The sequence below is a fragment of the Triturus cristatus genome, chromosome 6 (assembly GCF_964204655.1).
Source record: "Triturus cristatus chromosome 6, aTriCri1.1, whole genome shotgun sequence".
Classification (NCBI taxonomy): Eukaryota; Metazoa; Chordata; class Amphibia; order Caudata; family Salamandridae; genus Triturus; species Triturus cristatus.
In genome coordinates this window covers 760,796,605-760,821,407 of record NC_140589.1, presented here as the reverse complement: position 1 = coordinate 760,821,407, position 24,803 = coordinate 760,796,605, and the positions used below count along the sequence as shown (strand labels likewise).

Below are 24,803 nucleotides of genomic sequence, written 5' to 3'. Positions count from 1 at the left end.
GTTTACAGACATCCTGGGTACAACAGTTCCTTCCTCGTAAAACCCCTGAACTAGCCATGTACCAGTAATCCTGGATTAAAAAGTTACTAATTATAGATTACTTTAATTTATTTTCCACGTAGACAGATCTGACAAGAAACCAGCATTTGAATTCATAGTAAATCTCCAAGTCTTCGATTTCTACCAAACAGTCTAGGGCCCCTACCTAACAGCTGACCACACCTTGGGCCTTGCAAATGTGTAAAACATTGCGAAAAACAAAGGTCATACACATTAACTCTGCTCAGACCATTCTTGGATCCTTCCTGACTTAACCAATACAAAAAAATCAAACTCCCTAGAAAACCACATGCTCTGAGTTCAAATGCACCAGACTGTTTAAAAGTGTGAACCCGCCAGCTTTTTAAAATCCTACATAGGTCCCAGGAGTATTCCCAGCTTTTGAAGTTCACCCATAGTCTGAAAAAAACAGGCAAATTATGATTGGATTTATCCTTTTCACTTTCCCAGATCAGGTTAAAGCATCTCAGTCCCTGAAAAGTAAAGTACCTGCTTTCAAGAAAGCAGCTATGGCATACAGAAAGGAGAGCGTGCTATGTTCCAATTTGGCATTATGTGTATATACTGTGTTTAGCACAACAGGCCTTCCATCATATGTGCTTTATCTACTAGGTCTCCATATCCTATCTATTTCTCAACCAGCCAGTCCCGCTACACAAATGCTCATAGGATATTATAATGAAAAGCATGTTCACCAAATGTTAAACTACCATTAATTCAATGTTCATAAGATGGAGTATTAGTGCACTGTTATTTTAGTCCTCATATTCTGTACTAAACATGTAAAGAACATTCCAATATCAAAATTGCAACATATTACAGTTCCTTGCAGAGTAATGTTCTTTGGCAAACTGCATAGATATTTCAAAGGTGTACAAGTTGCTGATAGGAGGCATTATGACATGAAGAAAGAATATTTTTTTTCTCCTAAGAGACCATTTAAAGTTCACTTTCCAACTTTCTTCTTTGAATATATTGACGTGTTTCAGCCTTTACACAATTCCTGGACCTCCTCAGAACAGTTGCTACCAAGGATCATTATTTAACAACATCAAATTCATTTAGCTGTTCTCAAATCACTGTTCTTTAGACAGTGCAACAAAATGCTAGCACACTGATGTAATTTTAGCCCTGTTTAAGAATTACTGGTAAGAACGCCTTCTAATTGCCAACTTGTAAGGAACATGTTTTCAGCAGTGATACCATATGAGCCGTGATGGATCATGAATGGCTCACTGAGAAATAAATAGAAGATGAATCCCTAGTTGAGAATCTGCATATGACAGAAGATTCAGTCTCATATTCTCATGGCTTACAGAAGCCTTTCAATGAACATTAACCATAGAATGACAGAGCTGGCACACTTGCGTCCCATCATCAACATCATCAAGATTAGCACCTCTTGCTCTCATTTAGGAGAAATTGTTGTGCACTGAAATTGCTATACTTCTGTTTTGATATTACCAGAGGTCCACCTAATGTTTGCAGGATAGATCCAAATCGAATTTTCTACCAAGATTTCTAACCGATGAGTGTTGCCAGAGATCAGACAGATCAAACTGAGAGGAACTGCCAAAAGCCATTACTTCAAACGTATTGGAATTAAGCTTCAGACAATTTGACTGCATCCAGTCTGTGACAGCTAAAAGCAGCCCTGAAAATGCACTTCCAATGATCTACCCACTTACTAAAAAAGAGTAACGATTGTCTGTCAACAGCATACGACACAATCTTAAAACCACATGTTTTACACTATTTCTACCAAGGGGGCTAAATAAGCGTTAGAGAGAGTACAGCTCAAAGCAGAACACCAAAACTTAAGTCTGTTAATTCAGATGTAAAAGGGGAAAGGTATACATACAGCTTGTCATCGATCAGAGGGAAAAGATTTCAGCCATCTGAGACAACATCTCTAACTCCTATTGTATCCTGAGGTTCTAGTAAAATATTGTGAGATATGATGCCACATGCCACAGACAGATCTAAGAGAACAACCACAGCTTTGTTACCCTCATCCAATGTCAATTTAACAAATTCGGAGCCCTCTAATAGTGTGGTCTCCATACTTTGCCGAGGTCAGAAATCCATCTGGTTAGCATGCAAAATCTTGTTGTCCTCCAGAAATCGTGTCATTTGCGTATTGACCAGCCTTTCAAGATCTCTGGCCACCAATCGAAGCAAGGAGATGGGTCTAAAATGATTAATGTTAGAAAGATCTGCCATTGGTTATTTAAGTGATGGAAGCTAAAGTGCTTGTTTCCAACAACGAGGGACAGCATCAATAGATAGTGATTGGTTACATAAAACATTGATGTAATTTTTTAAGCAAAGGGTTACATTCTTGAGTATCCATGGAGGGCATGGGTCTAAAGAAGACCCAGATCTAACCGTTTCAATATCTTCAGGCAAGACTGGGCCAAACAAATTTAAAACTGCCCTTTCCAGGGGATTTGACGGGGAAGCAGAAGAATTGTTGGACATTGCATTCCCTATACGGAACGACAAGTGAATGTTCTTTAACTTTTTTCTGAAAATGATCTTAAATTAATCCCACTAATGCTTGAGAAAGGGGAATCTTTTGTGGATTAGCTAATGGGGTCAGAAAAGATTTTACAATCTAAAAAGATTCCCAGGAAGAGTATCCAGATTGAGCAAACAACCCCACTTCTGTTTTCCTGATCAGTTGTCAAAAATTATTCACATACCATCTTATCCACTGAGCGATACATTGTCCTCCAGATTCTCAATAGACTTTTATACACCTGCTTCATACATTGGAGTTGGGGAGAAAAACCACACAGATGATGGTCGATTTCTCCTAGGCCGCTATTACTACTTGGAACAATATTGTCAAATAACTCAGTAAGACCATAAGTAAAGTAGTTAACATTTGCTTCCATTTTGCTTGACACTGAGGTGTTGATAATATCTAACAGTCTAAGGAGATCACTATTCCTAATTTTGTGCCTGAGGGCTGATAAAACTGTAAGTACAAAGGAGACCAGGAGAAAGGGATGAAATGTTGATCAGACCAAGTCACCAGGTAAGGGGGACTAACCTTTACAGAGTCATAATTTGTGAAAATCAGATATACAGTATAGCCTAATTTATGCATAGGGCCAACAAACTTCAAGGCTAGCTTGAGGTCCCAGAAACTTCCCAAAGCTCAACAGAGGCATTATTGTTGGGCTCATCTATATGGACATTAGAATCACCTAAAACGGTGAAGTTGGAATAGTGCAGAAAGTATGAGGTATGAGCATAGTTTCTTGTCAAATTTCCTAAAGTATTCAGGCGGGTGATAGATCAGAGCCCCTGAGAAGGACACAGTTTCAGTGATTTTGATAGAAAAATGAAAGCCCTATGTTTTGCTCAGATGCTCCAGCTTGCTAATCAACCTTGAAAAAAGGATCTGTAGGTATATCACATCAATTCACCCCTCCATCCTCCCAACGCAACCCTCTGGTTCAAGATGTAAAATGGAATACCCATCATCAATTGCCAGGGCGCTATCAATCCTCAAAGAAGCACCCTGCCACGTTTCTGTGAGAAATACCATATCCAAGTTATACTCATTCAATAGGTTCCAGGCATCCATTTTGTGCTTAGGAAGTGACCTCAACATGATGAAGTCTCAACAAATCAGCTTAGAATTACAAGATTACCATACATTTTCTGAGCCAGAAAGCTGAAAGAGTTGGAGGTTGCAACATTCTATCCCCGAATAATTACTTTTGAAACTGAGTAAGTCACATCTATAGGCCTCAAATTTACAACTGGTGTTAGAATTTGGGTTTTTTTGTGTGGCAGAGGTATGCACCCTGCCCTAGCAGGAACCACAAAGCAGGAGGCGAAGTGTCAGTTCTGAAGTACATGATTCATAGGCAATGAGTTGTCATCGAGCTGCATAAATTGGGGATACATCACTGTTGAGCCGCAGACTGTAGAGTTTACGTTGAGAGCTGGAGGCGAAGAGCCACACAAACGGCGATGCAATGTCCTCAGTCCTGCGGTGGCGGCGATGCATTGATGGAGATGTGTCAGTTCTGAATGGCGCAACATCGTCGATGCATGGATTTTGGTAGTTGCAGCAACTTCTACCCACTTCCAAGGGCACAGGACTGGATTGGCACCACTTGGCAGGACAAGACTTGTAGCAGGCAAAATCCAGGTGCTGTTACAAGTGAAGAACAGTCTTTGATGTCTTGAGACTCAGAACAGGAGGCAAGAAGACAAGCCCTTGGAGCAACTCTGGGTTCAAGTGGGTTAGGTCCAGTCTTTCTCACCCAGGCAAGGAGGGCAGAAGGCAGGTGAGCACAGCAGAAAAGCAGTTCTTCCAGAGCAGCATTCCAGCAGAGTGGCAGTCATTCAGTAGCACAACAGTCCTTCTTCCTGGCAGAGTATCCACAGGTCCAGAAGTGTACTGAAGTGGTGGGGTCAGAAATCCAGTTCTTATACCCAGTTGTGCCTTTGAAGTGGGGGAGACTTCAAAGAGGGGATTTGAAGTTCACAGTGATCCTTCCTTCCTGCCCTTGCTCCAGACTCACTACAGGGAGTTAAGCAGTCCTTTGTGTGAGGACAGGAAACAGCTCATTCAGGTGTAAGTGTGAGGCTGTGCCCAGCTCCTCCCTCCCATTCTGCCCATGACTGCCCATCCTAAACAGGAGATTAGGTATTGTTAGGATACAGGGTATGACTTTTAACAGGATATTTTGATCTTTGACCTAGAGCAGGGTAGGGTCAGAGTGAAGAGGCATACAGAGGATGAAAAGGAAGGAGAAAATAATTTTTTTTTTTAAAAGGAGAGTCGACAACAGGAAAAGTCAAAGTCGATTTTTATACGGGATTGGAGGCTTTTTCTAGATTGAATGCAAAACTGTAAAAAGAAAACATTATTTGCATATCTTGCAGTAACACTTTAGACCATGAGAACACCAGCGCACACTCACCACCCTCATCTATGGCGTAAATACAATTAAAAATAAAAATGCTTGAATTTTCGTTTAAAATTCGACTTTTCACAGAAAACATACCGTTTGTGTAGACAGTCCTTCTGCAGAATTTATTGACAGTAAACTCTACTCACAAAAACCAATGGCAAAGCCAGTAGGCGTCACCTGGGATAGTAAGGTGCAGATCTACTGCCTTTGCCACAGTTTGCCAACGCTTATGACAGAAACTGGCCATCTGCGTGTAAACTCCTGAGTTTGTACCGTTGGTGCTCAAAATCATTTGCATAATCATAATGTTACACCATGAAGATCGAGCACTAGACATGACGCATTCGAGCTTTCATATTCACTTTGGTGACACTTTAAATTTTGTTAAGTTATTTTTCGCATTTCACGGAAAGTTTAGCATTGACATTAGTTAGCAATAGAGAGGTGTACACACACTGAACGAGGAAACAGTTGAGTTGTAGCCATTTGCCACGAGACTGCTGCTGAAGTCGGGGAGAAGCTGTGACATCACCGCTGGGGAGAACCACAACTCCCAAACTCCACTGCTTCCACCACGTGCTTAAAAGCGCGCTGCAATTCTGCGGTAATTGTAGCTGCTTGCCACTTGCCTGGAGACTGCTGCTGAAGCCGGGGAGAAGCCGTGACATCACCGCTGGGGAGGACCAGAGCTACTAAACTCCTCTGCTTTCACCACGCGCTTAAAAGCGCGCCGCGATCCTGCGGTAATTGTAGCCGCTTGCCACTTGCCTGGAGATTGCTCCTGAATCTGGGGGAGAAGCCGTGACATCACCGCTGGGGAGGACCACAACTCCCAAACTCCTGTGTTTCCACCACATGCTTAAAAGTGCGCCGCGATTCTGCGGTAATTGTAGCCGCTTGCCACTTGCCTGGAAACTGCTGCTGAAGCCGGGGGAGAAGCCGTGACATCACTGCTGGGGAGGACCACAACTCCCAAACTCCTCTGCTTCCACCACGCGCTTAAAAGCGTGCCGCGATCCAGCAGCGCGGGATGCGCGCACACCAAGGGCGGGCCCGTTCACGTTCGGAGTCCAGGCTGCCCCCCCCCCCCCTCCACCCCCCTAACTTCCTGCATCTGATTTAAGGAACTGTTTTCATTTCTCCTTCTTTGTCAATATGGTGAAACGGAAAGTCACTATAGAGAAAGCAGGTGGAGGAACTGTATCAACACTTGATGTGTTCTTGACCAGAGTAGTGAGTGTCCTCACTCATGAAATTGAATTGACAGAGGCGCTTATCCATGGAACCCCTTCTTTTTTCCCCTCGGGTCACCACCTGGACTGTCCATGAGAACGTTTGACATACTCCGTTAACACAACTGGTAACATCTGGCAACCTTCTTCCTGGCCAATGGGAACCTTCACCTGCTATTTCAGCCTTACCCAACACTAATAGGAGGGGCCCCATGCCTTCACCCCATAATGACTCAGCAAGTGATCCTCCAGCAAAGCGACGTAGGGGCGGCGGGACCGCTAAGCCCAAGCCAACCAAAGCCACTTGTGCTCCCAAATCCAAGGCCGCTCATTCCAAGGCAGTCATAGTGAGTCCACCAACAGCATTGATGCCATTAGTTGCAAATACCTCGCCGGTAAGCAAAATGATGACCACCTTACTGGACCCTATCCTAGCCAAACTAACACAGATCAAAGAGCGATTAGCCAGCCTAGAGTCACAGAACACACCCGCCCCATCCCCGATGGACCCTCAGATTGCTGTCCCTATATGTTCAGTGCGGATAAAATTATCTCATGCCCGTGGTGACCGGGGCACGACTGACCTATTGACTTTGGGTATTCCATCTAGCGCCGTCGCTCGGGTGGGTTGTTCCCTACAGTTCCCGGCCATTCCAACATACAGCCGGAGGTTCCATCTCCACAACTTTTTGTCATAAGGGGCACAACAAACCAGGCACCACTAGTGTTGGGGGACTTAAGAATGGCTCTTCAACCATTAGAAACACAAGATACCCCTATGGCTGTTGTGGATAACCATTTACACCAAGTCCTCCACCTTCCAACGGCAGCCTCCTCCTTAGTGCTGGTCCTGGCGAATATACCTCCCCCGCGGGACAGGCAGTATGAATCCACGTCGCAGTTAATGGACAAATGTCGGCATTGGCTTTCACATCATTTTATGGATTCAGGAATAAGAAGCCATCAGCTGGCTAGTAAAATCGTGATGGCTAGGAGAGTGGGTGGGTGGGCAGCTCCACTAAATCCATTGCTGGAGACTGCGTAGTGATAAACTTCAACAATGCACATAAGGGTACCTCCATCCTCAAAAATCTCCATAGAACATCTCTTAGGAGTATTCAGGTTATTCCTTTACCACTGGAGCCCTTCTATAAACAGGGTGTGATGTCAGGAAATGGTCAGAGGGGCAGGATAAGATGAGGCCAATTTACCTCGAGATATGTGGAGGGCCCCAGCACTATTCCGGGGGTTAGGCTATATAACAGATTTTCTCCCCTTTCAGACCTGGAATCTTGTGACTGACTAACACCACCTATCCATCCACCTGTCAGGAGAGTCTCCATACCAGTCAACCCAGTGTCTGTCATGCAGGAGACCCCTACGATTTCTCTACTTCAGAGAATAGCTGACAGAAATAAGATTAGCTTAGCATCATGGAATGTGGCAGGAATTGCTTAGAAGGTAGGCAATGACAAGTGTTATAACCTCTGGCAATCGCTGGAGATTATTTGCTTCCAGGAAACATGGGCTAAGGAGCCAGTCTTTTCCCAGGGTACCCCCCCTTTTACACAGCCACAGTGCCCTCAGCGTCAGGTAGACCAAAAGGGTGACTAATAACTTTAATCTCCAATACCTTACCATTACGATCAAGGCTGGTGGGCTCCCCGAATAATCATTTCCACCTTCTTCAACTAGAACTCATAAATGAAGGACATTGGATTTTACTTAATTTTTATAATACTGAATTTGGGAGAAATATGAAGCTAGTGGCATACAAATTAAATAATTAGTTAAAAACAATTAACTTACACACACAAAAGGGCCCACCCAGTATAATCTGGGAGGGGGATTTTAATATTCATTGGTGTAAGTATAATGAGGCTAGGGTGTGTGGGCTGGATGATCCTCAGGTTAACCCTCTTCTACACTTTTCACATAATGAATATGGTGATTGCCTTAATAGACTGTTATACACGAGACACCTGAGTATAACCAACATCTTAAAATCAGGCTAGATAGAGAAAACATTTAGGCGGAACAACTATGAGTCCACGATCGACTTAATTCTAGCCTACTCTATAATAGGCGAAAGAGTGGACCACATAGACAACCTATTTACAGGTCACAGCGATCATGCTATCTTACTTATCCATCTAAGCATCCCCCACAAAGTGAAAAAATACCAATAGGCAGTAGATAACCTCGTCCTAACCAGGAAAAATGGTTATCAACTAAAGTGAGCACAGGTTGAGAAGCAGAATTTGGCATTTGTAATATTAGCACAAGTAAGGGATGACATCTTATATTGCTTGGCCGAGGTGACCTCTCTCCCACTACTAGTCACCCAGTTTAGAGCACTTATAACAAAATTAAAAGTGGCACTCACTCGTCCTAAGCCAGCAAATGATATACTACCCAGTTGCTGGTTCGATCCCCCATGTTACTTAGCTAGAAGAGACCTTATCAATGCTTTAAAAAAACGCCCTAGAGACCCAGCATTGATAAGATCACTGCATAGCGACTATAAGCACACCAGAAGTAAACGAGAAAAGGATATAAGGGAGAAGGACTGGGACGACCTTGAGCAAGCTGCCAGCTCAGGCAATAGCAGGGAGTTTTGGAAAGTTATACATGCCCCTCATTTTAAAGATTCCAAGGATCCGTCCCTGGATACACACGTAGATGAGGATGCATGGGTGGGACACTTTTAAAGTATCTTTTGACTAAATACCCCCCCCCCCCCAGCGTTTTTGCCACTTGATTTAGCTCCCCCACCTCAGGGCAGCTTGACATTTTCATTACATGAAGTTAGAAGAGGGCTGGAGGCTTGCGTCCCAGGAAAGGCCCTGGGCCCAGATGGGGCCCCGATCGACCTCTTCCAGGATAACTATGACATGTGGGTATCCCTACTAACAAATGTTTTTAAAAGCGTAGCGGTAGAGGGCCCCCACCATCCTGGAATCATAGTGTAATAATCCCAATCTACAAGAAAGGAGATGGGGGCAGTTTGAAGAACTAAAGACCCATCTCCCTTCTGGAGACCACTGCCAAGCTCATGGGCTGGCTTTTACTAGCTAGGTTGGAAGAATGGGCGCAAGAACACAACATCTTGATGCAGGCGCAATATGGTTTCCAGAAGGGGAAGGGGACAGTGGATCAATGCCTCAATCTCTCGCTCTGCATTGACAAATGCACTAAAGCAAAGGTGGGAAGATCTACATTGCCTTTATGGACCTGTCAGCGGCCTTCAACAGCGTGTCCCACCAGAAGCTGTGGCCCATGATGGAGGAGATGGGGATTCATCCCCTGACCATCCGCTTCTCTCCTCAGTTATATGCCTGTGACACTGCCTGTGTTTGGTATGGCATAAATGGGGAATGCACACGTTCATTTAAGATCGAGTGAGGAGTCAGGCAGGGATGCGTACTCTCCCGTTTCTTTTTTCATCAAAACACAAACTGGGTGGAGGCGGCTCTGTCTGGCTTGTCCTTAAACGTGCCTACATTTTACAACACCCACTCCCAATATTGGCATATGCGGACGATGCAGTCCTAATCGCTAGGACAGGGGTAGCCCTCCAAAGCCTTATAGCTTCATATGCTTCATTCATGGCCTCATTAGATCTTAGAGTGAATGAAACAAAATCTTTCACCATTATAGCCGAAGCTGCCAGAGGAGCGAAATCCCCTATTTCCACCTGGCCTCAAAGAAAAACGAAGTGGTTGAGTCCTTCTCATACCTGGGAGTCTGGTTCGATAAAAAACACTCTTTGACAAACCTGGTGGCAGCAAGAGTCCTAGGTATGGAAAAAAGTCACCAAGCCATAAAGGGCATTGTCAAGAAGATAGGAGCCAGTCCTCTGGACACGATTAAAAACATATAGCATGTCAAAACAAAGGCTGCAGCAACTTACGGGGCGGGAGTCTGGGGGATGGCCCACATTGATCAACTCCAGAGAATGGAAGATAGCTTTTTCAAAACCAGTGTCTCGCCACCACATACATTCTTTAACTACATCTTACACCTTGAACTAGGGCTACCTTACTTGTCTGACTCCATTAGATTGGCACCAATCTTGTTGTGGCTTTCGATTTAACGCAGGACCACTGCTAACACAACGCATAATTGGTGACTGCCTGAAGCTGGAGGGCCATAGCAAGATTGGCTGGCTCAGATATGTAGAGGCTGAACTGAATGCAATCGGGCAGGGAGAACTAGTCAGGGATCCTGTCTCTTGCAGCAGGGTCTCAAAATAGAAAATAATTGCGTTATATATGCAGAGGGCTAACTTCGCCCATAGGGAAAGGAACCAGTGCCAAAAGGCGTCTATTGCATATGACCGTATCCCGCCAAGACCTAGGGTAGGCCACTCATATCTCTCCCGTACAACTATTGCCCATCACAGATTCATTCTGCTGCGCTTCCACCTGAAGCTTATTCCCTTGATGCTTGGGGTCCCAGACAAGAAATTCAAACACGCAGACCTGAGTCCATGCCCGTGTGACAACCATTCGCCCCAGTCCGATCTTCATTTAGTATTGTTCTGCAAGTTTTATCAAACTGAAAGAGAAGCTTTTATTCTCCCAATTCTAAGGCGCCATAATTTTATTCAATGTAGGGTGGCACTGTATTTTTTAAAGGATCTCTCGGACCCTTGTGTTTGTTTTTCGGTAGCATCTTTTTTGTGGGCTTGTTTGAGAAAGAGAAAGGTGAGGGGTCGCTTTACATTATTGTAACTATCTAAAAAATGCAAGTGTATTAAGTGACCCTGGTCCAAGAGACACCTAAAGCCAAATAAGATTTTAAATATTTATATGGTTTTAATATTGTTTGATTATGGCCTATTTGATGAAATTGTGCTTTTATGATCTGTTTGTATATAGATCAAATAAAGATTTTATTGATTAATTGATTGAGTTGGAGTCTTGTGGTCTGTCTTCCAGTTTCATTGAACCGTGTCGGCATTGATGTGCTATGGTATTTTTTAGCGCGTCACAGGTTACGTGCACTTTTTTGAAACAGGAGCTAGCGGTGTCTACACGGACTCGTTCAAGGGCATAGTGAGTACTATGGTTTCGCAAATCACTTAAGTTACGTAACCATTCCTTTTTAATATTTCATAGTGTTTCTTTAATACTTATAGCGGTTGTGTTTTTTGATTTTTGATTTGTGTAGGAAAGTTAATTCCTACGTGGAACCCTTCACAGTAACGATGCGAAGGGGTTTACATCGCAGACGATTTTTAGTACGTAAGGAATATGATGGAGTGAAATGGTCATTATATTTGGAGATTTGCATTAAGCTCATTCAGATGTTTTTGGATTCACAGTTTACTCATTCCTTGGAATCAGTGCTTTGTCGTGTTATGACTGGGTAGGATTGGTTTTACATTTCGGTTATTTTTTCTCTAACATGACCACACGGTTGGGAAGCCCGGTGGAGGATTATTCTGCTGGATTGCTTAATCGGGCCTGTAACATGGATCAGTAAAGGTGCATACAGTGGTTGAAGTGCATGGAGTTTTTTCCACGAACTTTAGGAAGATGTGGGAGAGCACAGGTGGTTATAAGTGTGGATATTTAAACAACAGCATGTACATACACAGTATATTTTCTGGGTCTCGGGCAGGCCTCTTCTGTTTTTGTTTCTGTAGTTTCATCAGTATTGAATACATTTGTTATTTGACATTTCTAGAGTTCACCTGCCTAAGAGTTTTCCCGAAATTCATTGGGAGTGCGGCATAGAATACAACTTCAGATTGTAGCACTGTTCCACAGTGTGATATAAACATTGCAATAAGTATTTTGTAACATTTTGACAATCTTGATGGTTGATTCATGCATACCTGTTAAGTCTCGCAAGCTCTTCGTTCAGCACCTTCTGCAACCCAAGTTTTTCCAAGAGAAGTTCACACTGCATTCTGTACTGCTCAGTTGGGTTTTCCGGAAATGACGTGTGGAGTGCATTTACACCTCCAAGAAGAGCACCACCCTACAGTACAGAAAGAATAAACAAACACTGGCTTCAGTAACAGGCAAAAAATAGTGCCAACAGCAATGTTCACCACACACACATGTAAAGAAATGCAATCTAACATCTACCTGAAGGACTAACTGGGAATTTAGTGCAAGGATAAACCTGGTAAGAAACATTCAGTGCCCTATACTAGAGGCACAGGCGAAGTTACTTGGTTGTAGCATCGGCTTCCTTCAAAGACTGCAGGCATCTCATTTGTAGTACTGACAGCGAATGCAACAAAAAGTGTGAACAGATTGTTATTGTCTATTACTGGAAAGTAGACTCTACAATTCGCTGCCATGACTGAATGCAGATTTCATTTTTACGTGACTCGAAGTAATGCACAAAATAGCAGAGTCTAGAAGAGTGGTGACTGGATGCGATCTTATACAGAGCAGGAACCATGAATTGAAAGTGAAATAAATGAGCCTCACTGAAGGTGCAATCTCATCTCTTTCAGATTAAGATGGCTGTTATGAGCCACCTGTAATGAGCCACCCAGCCTCCACATTACATTGTTGCAGAATCAACTCCCTGGGCCGGGCTCGGGCCGGGGAGTATAAATAAAGTGTGATTTCAGCGCTCGTGGCTTCCGGCACAGACAGAGCTACAGTGTGGTTGTGCGTTATTCCCTGTGCTCGGCATGTTGTAGGCCTCCCAGTAGTTACCTCCATTCCCTGGTCCAGTTAGCCTTCTGTCTCTCATGGTTGGCCCCGTCTACACTATCACATTGGCAACAAGGCGGGTGATCGTCCCGCGCGCGCACGCCTTTTGCAACACAGATCAGCGTTGGTGGCGTGTACTGGTGCAAGCTGCATGCGGAGCGGTGGTGCCGGAGTATCCCGGAAGGCGAGTGGACAGAGTGCGGCCCTGTGGAGGTGAAGGTGGTAGCAGAGGACCACGGTAAGGCGACCGCATGGTGTGGAGGGTCCTGTGGGCTGCAGCAGGAGTGGGACAAGCGTCCCGTGAGGCGCGAGAGGCCTAGAGGAGAGCACGACATATCTGCACAGGCACGCGTGCGCACTAGCACCCAGATGGCTCCCGGCCCTGCCACGTGGGAAAAGAAGGTGCGCATGGTGGTGGGGGTGCCGGCGAAGAGCCAGTGTGAGGGCTGTGAGGCCCCGTATACCCAATGGACCAAGGCCTGGAAGGCGCGAGTTTACTCCCGCTTCCCCGGCAAAGTGAGGACTGCGGGAGATCAAGGTCTCGATGTGTGTGGTGGCAGTGGTGCAGCCGTTGGGGGCGCCCCTGTGGAGTGAGAGTGCCAACTCACCACTGCAATACAGCAAGGAAGGCAGGAGATGTGGTCCATGTCTCCGATGAGCAACCCACTGGCGCACGCAGATGCGCAGGATGCAGGCGCAGCAGGGGCCATGGCTAGTTCACGGATGGCGGTGAAGGCGCGTCCCCCTTTCAGCCAGTTGGCAGACCCGGCCACGGCAGCGCCAAGGTGGCAGAAATGGATTGGGCAGCTGGAGAATTATTTTGTGGCAACCAGAGAAACAAACAATGCAGTGAAGCGCTCAACAATGTTGTTCATGGAGGGAGATGAGCTCTACGACCTGTTCCAAGACCATCCGGACACAGGGGATGGTAACGACTATGACAAGGCCGTGAGGGCGCTTGATCGGCACTTTGACCCGCAAGTCAATCCAGACTTCGAAGATTTCAAACTGCGGGAGGAGTCAATTGACATGTTCTTCGCACGCCTGAGAAAGATGGCAAGTTCCTGCATGGGGATTGACCGATTGTTTGAAACCAGGGCGCAGCTGATAGTGGGGTGTAAGTCGTTGGAACTGCGACAACCAGGAATATCGCTGGACGACATCCTTTTCTTAGGGAGATCATACGAGCTGGCTGATGTGAGGGCGGTGGAGATGGAGTCGGCGCTAGCGAGACGACCTGCCAATCCACAACCGCTTTAACCGAGCCCCATCAAGGAAGAACGAGTGGATGCCGTCAGGTAGACCCACAGCCGTGGGGCTGGCAGCACCAGCGGCGCCAGCGATCGCCAGGGAAAACAAGGCTGCCAGAACGGTGGTTTAGTGAACCATTCCCTGAGAGGATTTACCGCATAAGGAAAACAATGTCTGCGATGTAACGAATTTGGACATTTTGTGAAGATGTGCCCGAGTGTAGCCAGAACAGGGGCAGGCCACAACAGAGGGCCGAGACCACAGGCAGTGCAGGAGGTCGAGGAAATGGACAGCCGGTGCCAGAAGATGCACATCACAGAGGAAGAGGAGGACGACGAAGTGTTCGTGGTGTCAAACATTCGAGGCATCAACACAAAAAGAAGACCGCCGCCCTTTTGTCAGATATAGATTGGGGACAACAGTGTCAAGGCACTTATTGACACAGGTGCATCTGTGAACATTACAGATGCTGTTCAGTATGAGAAACTTGTGCCCAAGCCATTACTTCTACTAAAATAGGCCAAAATCTTCACCTACGGCAGCAACGTGCCCATCCCTCTCCAGGGGGTGATAGAGGTGGAGGTCAAACACAGGAACAGATCTATATGCACCAGATTTCATGTAACCTGTGATCGGGCAGGTTCGATCCTGGGTTGCCACTCCGCAGAAGATTTGGGGCTCGTGATGTTTGCGAGGCATATCCATCAGTCGCAGGCGGACGTGTTCCTGGCGGAATTTCCTGAGCTGTTCCGTGGTCTGGGCTGTCTGAAAGGAGTAGAAGTACAACTCCACATCGACGACACTGTCAAGTCGGTGGCTCTACGGCATCGCAGGGTGCCCTTTCATTTCCGTCCACTGGTGGAGGCAGAGCTGGAGCGCCTGGAAAAGGATGGAGTAATAGAGAAGGTGTCAGAGCCCACTCCTTGGTTGTCACAGTTGGTAAACGCACCAAAGCCCAAGCTACCGGGGGCGATCCGCCTCTGTGTGGATATGAGACTGCCTAATTAAGCGATCCGGAGGGAGCGGCACATTACGCCCACCATAGATGACATCGTAACTGATATCAACGGGGCTCAGTGGTTCTCGAAAGTGGACCTGAATTCTGGCTATCATCAGCTGGTACTGGCAGAGAAAAGTCAATATATAACTACATTTTCGACACATGTGGGGCTCCGCTGGTTTAAACGTCTCAGTTTTGGGATATCTTCAGCAGCTGAGGTGTTTCAAGACGCTGTGAGAGAGGCCCCGTCAGGACTGGTAGGCGTGTCAAATGTCAGTGATGACATTCTAATCTTCTCCAATTCACTTGAAGAGCACCATGTTCAGCTGAAAGCGACACTGAGGAAGTTGGTGGAGCAAGGATTGACTTTGCATAGAGCCAAATTTGGCTTCTATGCCAACGGAGTCGAATCCTTCGGATACAGATTCTCTGCGAAAGGATCCGAGCGGCAGCGATCCCCTAGACCCAATCAGAAGTCCGGAGTTTCTTGGGGATGGCGAATTACTGTGGCAGGTTTATACCACACCTCGCACACTCTCTGAGCCCCTCAGAAATCTTAAAAAGAAAGACGTTCAATGGCAATGGTCCAGTGAGGAGGCCAGGGCGCTCAACGAGATCAAGAGAGCGCTTTTGCAAGGAGCCACAGTGGCCTATTTCAAGCCAGGTCAGGCGACAGAGCTCGTCATGGACGCCAGTCCGGTGAGACTGGGTGCTATACTTCTCCAGAGGGACCAACAAGAAGAATGGGTGCCCATTGCCTATGCCAGTCGGGCACTCACCGTGGTGGAGACTAGGTACGCCCAGTTTGAACGAGAGGAGTTGGCGATTCGTTGGGCCTGCCAGCATTTTGACATTTATCTGTGTGGCCACAACTTCACAGGACCAGAAACCATTGGTACCTTTGTTTGTGGGCACGGCATGGAATGGACCGCCAAGGATAGAGCGATGGGCGGTACAAATCCAGCACTACAAGTTTGAAGTGGTATATCGTCCAGGTGTCAATAACCCAGCGGATTACTTGTCAAGACATTCTCTGGCTATTGGTACCGGGACGAGAGGGGAGGTTGATGAAGGCACGGAGTCATTTGTGAATTAAATCGTGGAGGCAGCGTGCCCACGAGCGCTGTCGATGGAGGAAATCCGAGGGGCAACAAACGAAGATGCGTGCCTACAAGCAGTCAAGCAAATGCTGCACAACCATCAGTGAAAGCGGTGTCTTCAAGGGTCCAGTGGTCTGACGGACGAAGAGAGGGAGTACCGCCTGGGACTGTGGAGATGTCGTAATAAGCTGAGCGAAGGGTGCGAGGGGGTGATTCTAAGGGACACACGCATGGTAATACCCGCCAAGCTATGGAAAAGAACAGTGGACCTTGCCCACCAAGGACATCAAGGGATCGAGAAAACCAAATCCAGGTTGAGATCAAAGGTATGGTTCCCGGGTGTGGACCGTATGGTGGAGGAAAAGGTCAGAGGTTACCATGCATGTCTAATAACGGAGGCTGAACCTCCCACTCCCCCAGTTATTACCGAAGCACCCAGTAATACACCATGGGCCAACGTAAGCATGGATTTTGGAAGCTTCCTGGATGGGAGGCATACCGTGGTCATGATGGACAGTCACTCCAAATTCCCGGTGGTGGAGGTGGTGGCATTGACAGCGTTTGAAGGACTCAAACCCGTAATGGAAAAAACATTCGCGCTCCTCGGAATGCCTGAGGAGATACGCACCGACAATGAAGCGCCCTTCCAAGGACAAGAGTTCCGGGAGTATCTGAATCTCCACTACATCCGACACCGCCGAGTAATGGCGTCAAGCCAACGGGGATGTTGAAAGATTCATGAGGACTCTGAACAAAGCATTACGGATTGGAGCTGAACAGGCAGAGGACCTGTAAGGGTGTTTACATCGCTTCTTAAGGGCCTATCGTCAGACCCCGCACTGCACCACCCGGTGCGCACCCACTGACCTGCTCATGCAGCGAGCCGTGAGAGATGTGCTCCCCACCAGTGAAAGATGGTCGCCAGCGGTATTGGACCCGGTGCGTACCCAGGCTACGAGGCAACACAACAATGACAAGGCCAGTCAGCGAAGGATGGCCAGGCCATCGGAAATCTGCAGGGGAGATTACGTGGTGGTTAAAGATAGACACCCAGGATCCAAGTTTCAGACACCATTTGAGCGAGAGTTGTGGGAGGTGATCCAAGTAAAAGGATCTATGGTCACAGCGAGATGAGGCACCCACCAGATAGCTTGGAATGTCTCCTGGTTCAAGAAAGCAGCCATACCAGCCGCTGTCCGGAGGAGGAGGAGTGGGAAGGAAGTGGGAGTCAGCTTCCGGGAGCAATGGAGGTTCCTGAGCCACAGCCCGCGAAGCCCCTAAGACTCCGGCCATGGGGGTACCCGAAGAAGCCAGCCCAGGACCAGAGGAGACCCGTACTCCCCGAGGAAGCCAACGGTACCGGCTCAGAGCCAACCCCCAGCCCAGCACTCTACTGAAAGACTTTCTGTGTTAACCTAAAACGGACTATGAGCTGCATCGTGAATATCCTGGGACTTTGCTCAGTTTGTTATCTTAGTTTGTTGTGTTGAACATTTATTTTAGTTTGTTGTTTAATCACCCATTGGTTAGATGGGATATAATGAGCCACCCGGCCTCCACATTACATTGTTGCAGAATCAACTCCATGGGCCGGGCTCGGGCCAGGGAGTATAAATAAAGTGTGACGTCAGCGCTCGTGGCTGGCGGCACAGACAGAGCTACAGTGTGGTTGTGCGTTATTCCCTGTGCCCGGCATGTCGTAGGCCTCCCCAGTAGTTACCTCCATTCACCCGGTCCAGTTAGCCTTCTGTCCCTCCTGGTTGGCCCCCGTCTACACTATCATAATGGCTACTCTAAAGGACCAGGCACTGCTGAGCTCCCTTTCTGAGAAACCAGTGACCAGCAATGCAGAAAAAAATCTTGTTACAAAAAATAATATGGACAGTTTTTTAAACTACTCTCCCTATACCGCAATGGTGCAATTAGACCTTTCACGCACTTTACAAACATTATTTGTAGGAAACTGAAGACTTTCCATTAACAGAACAGCCACTTGAGTGTGAGAAGGTGTAAAATGTTTTCTCAGTGATATTTTTCTTGGAGTGTCCAACAGCGGATCCTAGCAGGATAGAGGGTTTAGATACCCCACACTCTGAGGGCTAATGAGGAATGTTTACCAGTGCCAAAAAGTGCATCTATCCGATCCTCGCCCTTACAGTTTCCTCTGCACATGCTCCTCCACACGGACCCTGACTAGAAGCAAGCCACACCAACAGGTGACAACCACTCTTGAATGCATCGGTTCTCATTCATTGTCTCCCTGTCCAAGGAACATGAATGTGTGACCGAAAAGTGAAGGAACGTAATGGTGGTCATGATAAAAGCAACAGACTCCAGTAACAAACAGAAGCAAATGTGGAGCCAGCTGTTAAGAATGATGGTCTGAAAGTTTTAAAGGCAGATCTCAATGCAATGTACCCTTTGGAAGAACTTACTTCCACGGAAATGGGAAGTTGTTCCAAAAGACTAATTTGGGTCAGAATTCACCCATTTAAAGTCCACAACAGGGTGTCCCATAGCCTTTGTGACCCCTATGCGGCAGTTAACACACAGGATGCATTAAATAGGAACAGAAAAGAGATCAAACAAGTGGATCATATGCAGGAGTTGCTTAAAATTTTTAAGAAAAAAATAAAAAGAGGTAAGTAAAGTTTCCATACACGAAGAACTGGTAAGCTGGCATTAACTAAATGTAATTGGCATCCATAGGAGTATGTAGAATGGCTAACCTTGCCAAAGGAAGATGAAAGGCAGTCAGACATGCAATCAGACCAGGATACAGATTACAAAAGCAGTAAAGATATATTAACAGTGGTGTCCCAAGTTGTCCCTATGTAACTCACAATGACTGTCACAGAATCATGCCTGCAGGGCTAGTAGCTTTAAGGAAGCGGATACATATAGCAGTGACTGGCAAAGTTCAATTACCATTCCTGGAAAAAAATATACTAGTTGTTAGACCTGGGTCTCCCCTGCAATTTTTGCCTTTGCATCCTGTGTTTTTGCTGTATGTTGGACTTAGTTTTGCTGGTCTAGATGCTTTGGTCACTTTGCCACTGCTGTTCAGTGCCAAAGTGCAAGTGCTCCCATTTGTGAATTGTTGTGATGGATTGGTGTTTCCATTATTGGCTATTTGATTTCCTAGTCAGACCCTAGTACAGTGTTCTATGTGTGCCCAGGGCCTGTAAATCAAATGCTGCTAGTGGGCTACAGCACTGATTGTGCCACCCACAGAAGCAGCCTGTAAAATGTAACTCTGACCTGCCATTGCAGAGCCTCTGGGCAGTCTGGGATTGCCATGTCAACTTGGCAAGTGCACACACTTGCCAGTCCCTAAACCTTCCCTTTTCTACATATTTGTCCCTCCTAAAGTAATTCCAAGGTACCCCTGTGGGCAGGGTGCGGTGTATGTGAAAGGTAGGACATGCCCTGGTGTGTGTGGTATGTCCTGATAGTGAATTACTGCCAATTTTGTTTTTCACTATTGCAAGGCTACTTGCTCCCATAGGACAGAATGGGGAATTTGTTTATAACATCTTATAAACATAACTTGTCCTGGGAACAAGGTAGAAAAATTAAGTTTAGTATGCCTGAACTCTGAATGTTAAAATGCATCTTTTAGTGAGGGTGATTTTTACATTCTTTGTTTGAAAATACCACTTTTATAAAGTAGGTATTTTCTTGCCCCTGTGTGCCTCTGCTAGGTTTGTATATTGCATGACTGGCTTTTGGGTGACAGGGGCTGGAGAGGGGCAGCGGCTCCAGAAGTCCGATGAGTCAGGGCTAAGCTGAATAGACCTGGGCTGCATTTAGAGTAGGGGGGAAGATTTATTTTCACCTGAATGGGCCTGGTCTCCCTTCAACAATGCTGTCTCCACCTCCTGCCAGGAAGCTGCACCAGTGAGGACAGAACTGGTTTTGGCTGGGTAAAGACACTCTGCCGTCAGAGAACAAAGGATTTCAGTGTTTAAAAAGAGGGGCCCAGACCGCAGACTTTTAGATCACTTCTGGGAAATCAAGAGGAACCTTTGCCAAGGAGAAGAAGCTGAGGAGAAATACTGCCCCTGTGCTGTTTGCTGTCTGGGGTTGGCCTGCAGTGGCTACTTGCTGCCAAGGAAAGGCGAAAAGGACTTTGCTGTTTGCCTTGTCCCCCTGCTTGAAGAAAAGATCTCCAAGGGCAAGGGTAAGTCCGAGTCCGAGTCCGTCGCAGGATTCCGTGTCCTGAAAGCACTGTTGAGAGCAACACATTGCTTCACAACGCAACCCTGGTTTCACCGACTCCATCAACGAGCCGATGTTTGCATCGCGTCCGGAGGGCATCGCACTCCGCAATGCTTCGCTACACGCTGCGAGGACGTCACCGACTCTGTCGCTGCCCGGCGTGAACATCTACTGGCTCCGTCGCCGCACAGGGACCTGCCAGCACCGCAGCGAGCACTGTGTCACCCTTCAACGCAGGCCCTGGTCTCATCGATTCCGTCAATGAGCCGCTGCCTGCACCGAATCGTGAGGACATCGTCCGCGGCAATGCTCCGTTTCACAATGCGACCACGACGTTTTCCCCGACCGACTCGCACCAATGTGTTGGTCGCCACAAGAAAGCTATTGTGACCGAGTCTCCCGACGCTTTAGCTGGCCTGTATCAACGTGGTCGGACGGAATTGTTAGACTCTGTCATATTCAGTATCGCGGTAGCCCCAGGAGGAGCTACCGAGTTGAAGGAACTGTGTTTTATTGATTTTCCTGCAATTTAAAGGTTATTTTGCACAAGTACTATTTTTCAAGGGTATTGTATGTTGGATTTTTATTGTATTTAGTCTTGTTGGTTTAGATAGAGATTTACTATTTTTCTAAACGGGAGTGGTGTCCATTTGTAGTGTTTTCACTGTCTAACTGTATGTGTTCACAAATGCTTTACACACTGCCTCTGAGATAAGCCGGCCTGCTCGTGCCAAGCTACCAAGGGAATGAGCAGGGGTTATTTTAGGAGTGTATCCCCCTTACTCTGACTAGAAGCAAGGGCCCCTATTTGGACAAAGGTACCTACCTCTGCCAACTAGAGACCCCCATTTCTAACACTAGCGAACCAGTGGCCTATTTCAAGCCAGGTCAGGCGACAGAGCTCGTCATGGACGCCAGTCCGGTGAGACTGGGTGCTATACTTCTCCAGAGGGACCAACAAGAAGAATGGGTGCCCATTGCCTATGCCAGTCGGGCACTCACCGTGGTGGAGACTAGGTATGCCCAGTTTGAACGAGAGGAGTTGGCGATTCGTTGGGCCTGCCAGCATTTTGACATTTATCTGTGTGGCCACAACTTCACAGGACCAGAAACCATTGGTACCTTTGTTTGTGGGCACGGCATGGAATGGACCGCCAAGGATAGAGCGATGGGCGGTACAAATCCAACACTACAAGTTTGAAGTGGTATATCGTCCAGGTGTCAACAACCCAGCGGATTACTTGTCAAGACATTCTCTGGCTATTGGTACCGGGACGAGAGGGGAGGTTGATGAAGGCACGGAGTCATTTGTGAATTAAATCGTGGAGGCAGAGTGCCCACGAGCGCTGTCGATGGAGGAAATCCGAGGGGCAACAAACGAAGATGCGTGCCTACAAGCAGTCAAGCAAATGCTGCACAACCATCAGTGAAAGCGGTTTCTTCAAGGGTCCAGTGGTCTGACGGACGAAGAGAGGGAGTACCGCCTGGGACTGTGGAGATGTCGTAATAAGCTGAGCGAAGGGTGCGAGGGGGTGAGTCTAAGGGACACACGCATGGTAATACCCGCCAAGCTATGGAAAAGAACAGTGGACCTTGCCCACCAAGGACATCAAGGGATCGAGAAAACCAAATCCAGGTTGAGATCAAAGGTATGGTTCCCGGGTGTGGACCGTATGGTGGAGGAAAAGGTCAGAGGTTACCATGCATGTCTAATAACGGAGGCTGAACCTCCCACTCCCCCAGTTATTACCGAAGCACCCAGTAATAAACCATGGGCCAACGTAAGCATGGATTTTGGAAGCTTCCCGGATGGGAGGCATACCGTGGTCATGATGGACAGTCACTCCAAATTCCCGGTGGTGGAGGTGGTGGCATTGACAGCGTTTGAAGGACTCAAACCCGTAATGGAAAAAACATTCGCGCTCCACGGAATGCCTGAGGAGATACGCACCAACAATGAAGCGCCCTTCCAAGGACAAGAGTTCCGGGAGTATCTGAATCTCCACTACATCCGACACCGCCGAGTAATGGCTTCAAGCCAACGGGGATGTTGAAAGATTCATGAGGACTCTGAACAAAGCATTACGGATTGGAGCTGACCAGGCAGAGGACCTGTAAGGGTGTTTACATCGCTTCTTAAGGGCCTATCGTCAGACCCCGCACTGCACCACCCGGTGCGCACCCAGTGACCTGCTCATGCAGCGAGCCGTGAGAGATGTGCTCCCCACCAGTGAAAGATGGTTGCCAGCGGTATTGGACCCGGTGCGTACCCAGGCTACGAGGCAACACAACAATGACAAGGCCAGTCAGCGAAGGATGGCCAGGCCATCGGAAATCTGCAGGGGAGATTACGTGGTGGTTAAAGATAGACACCCAGGATCCAAGTTTCAGACACCATTTGAGCGAGAGTTGTGGGAGGTGATCCAAGTAAAAGGATCTATGGTCACAGCGAGATGAGGCACCCACCAGATAGCTTGGAATGTCTCCTGGTTCAAGAAAGCAGCCATACCAGCCGCTATCCGGAGGAGGAGGAGTGGGAAGGAAGTGGGAGTCAGCTTCCGGGAGCAATGGAGGTTCCTGAGCCACAGCCCGCGAAGCCCCTAAGACTCCGGCCATGGGGGTACCCGAAGAAGCCAGCCCAGGACCAGAGGAGACCCGTACTCCCCGAGGAAGCCAACGGTACCGGCTCAGAGCCAACCCCCAGCCCAGCACTCTACTGAAAGACTTTCTGTGTTAACCTAAAACGGACTATGAGCTGCATCGTGAATATCCTGGGACTTTGCTCAGTTTGTTATCTTAGTTTGTTGTGTTGAACATTTATTTTAGTTTGTTGTTTAATCACCCATTGGTTAGATGGGATATAATGAGCCACCCGGCCTCCACATTACATTGTTGCAGAATCAACTCCATGGGCCGGGCTCGGGCCAGGGAGTATAAATAAAGTGTGACGTCAGCGCTCGTGGCTGGCGGCACAGACAGAGCTACAGTGTGGTTGTGCATTATTCCCTGTGCCCGGCATGTCGTAGGCCTCCCCAGTAGTTACCTCCATTCACCCGGTCCAGTTAGCCTTCTGTCCCTCCTGGTTGGCCCCCGTCTACACTATCATAATGGCTACTCTAAAGGACCAGGCACTGCTGAGCTCCCTTTCTGAGAAACCAGTGACCAGCAATGCAGAAAAAAATCTTGTTACAAAAAATAATATGGACAGTTTTTTAAACTACTCTTCCTATACCGCAATGGTGCAATTAGACCTTTCACGCACCTTACAAACATTATTTGTAGGAAACTGAAGACTTTCCATTAACAGAACAGCCACTTGAGTGTGAGAAGGTGTAAAATGTTTTCTCAGTGATATTTTTCTTGGAGTGTCCAACAGCGGATCCTAGCAGGATAGAGGGTTTAGATACCCCACACTCTGAGGGCTAATGAGGAATATTTACCAGTGCCAAAAAGTGCATCTATCCGATCCTCGCCCTTACAGTTTCCTCTGCACATGCTCCTCCACACGGACCCTGACTAGAAGCAAGCCACACCAACAGGTGACAACCACTCTTGAATGCATCGGTTCTCATTCATTGTCTCCCTGTCCAAGGAACATGAATGTGTGACCGAAAAGTGAAGGAACGTAATGGTGGTCATGATAAAAGCGACAGCAACAGACTCCAGTAACAAACAGAAGCAAATGTGGAGCCAGCTGTTAAGAATGATGGTCTGAAAGTTTTAAAGGCATATCTCAATGCAATGTACCCTTTGGAAGAACTTACTTCCACGGAAATGGGAAGTTGTTCCAAAAGACTAATTTGGGTCAGAATTCACCCATTTAAAGTCCACAACAGGGTGTCCCATAGCCTTTGTGACCCCTATGCGGCAGTTAACACACAGGATGCATTAAATAGGAACAGAAAAGAGATCAAACAAGTGGATCATATGCAGGAGTTGCTTAAAATTTTTAAGAAAAAAATAAAAAGAGGTAAGTAAAGTTTCCATACACGAAGAACTGGTAAGCTGGCATTAACTAAATGTAATTGGCATTCATAGGAGTATTTAGAATGGCTAACCTTGCCAAAGGAAGATGAAAGGCAGTCAGACATGCAATCAGACCAGGATACAGATTACAAAAGCAGTAAAGATATATTAACAGTGGTGTCCCAAGTTGTCCCTATGTAACTCACAATGACTGTCACAGAATCATGCCTGCAGGGCTAGTAGCTTTAAGGAAGCGGATACATATAGCAGTGACTGGCAAAGTTCAATTACCATTCCGGGAAAAAAATATACTAGTTGTTAGACCTGGGTCTCCCCTGCAATTTTTGCCT

General features: G+C 46.9%; 1 protein-coding gene across 2 annotated transcripts in view; it reads right to left on the bottom strand.

Annotated features, from left to right (window-relative positions):
• The window catches only part of MCM9 (minichromosome maintenance 9 homologous recombination repair factor), a 325,876-nt gene that overhangs the window by 4,347 nt on the left and 296,726 nt on the right, over window positions 1-24,803 (bottom strand). For both annotated transcript variants that reach the window (XM_085611281.1, XM_085611283.1), the window contains one exon: window positions 12,078-12,223. In XM_085611281.1, the coding sequence (XP_085467407.1) occupies window positions 12,078-12,223 (146 nt within the window). The remainder of the gene's footprint in view (window positions 1-12,077; window positions 12,224-24,803) is intronic.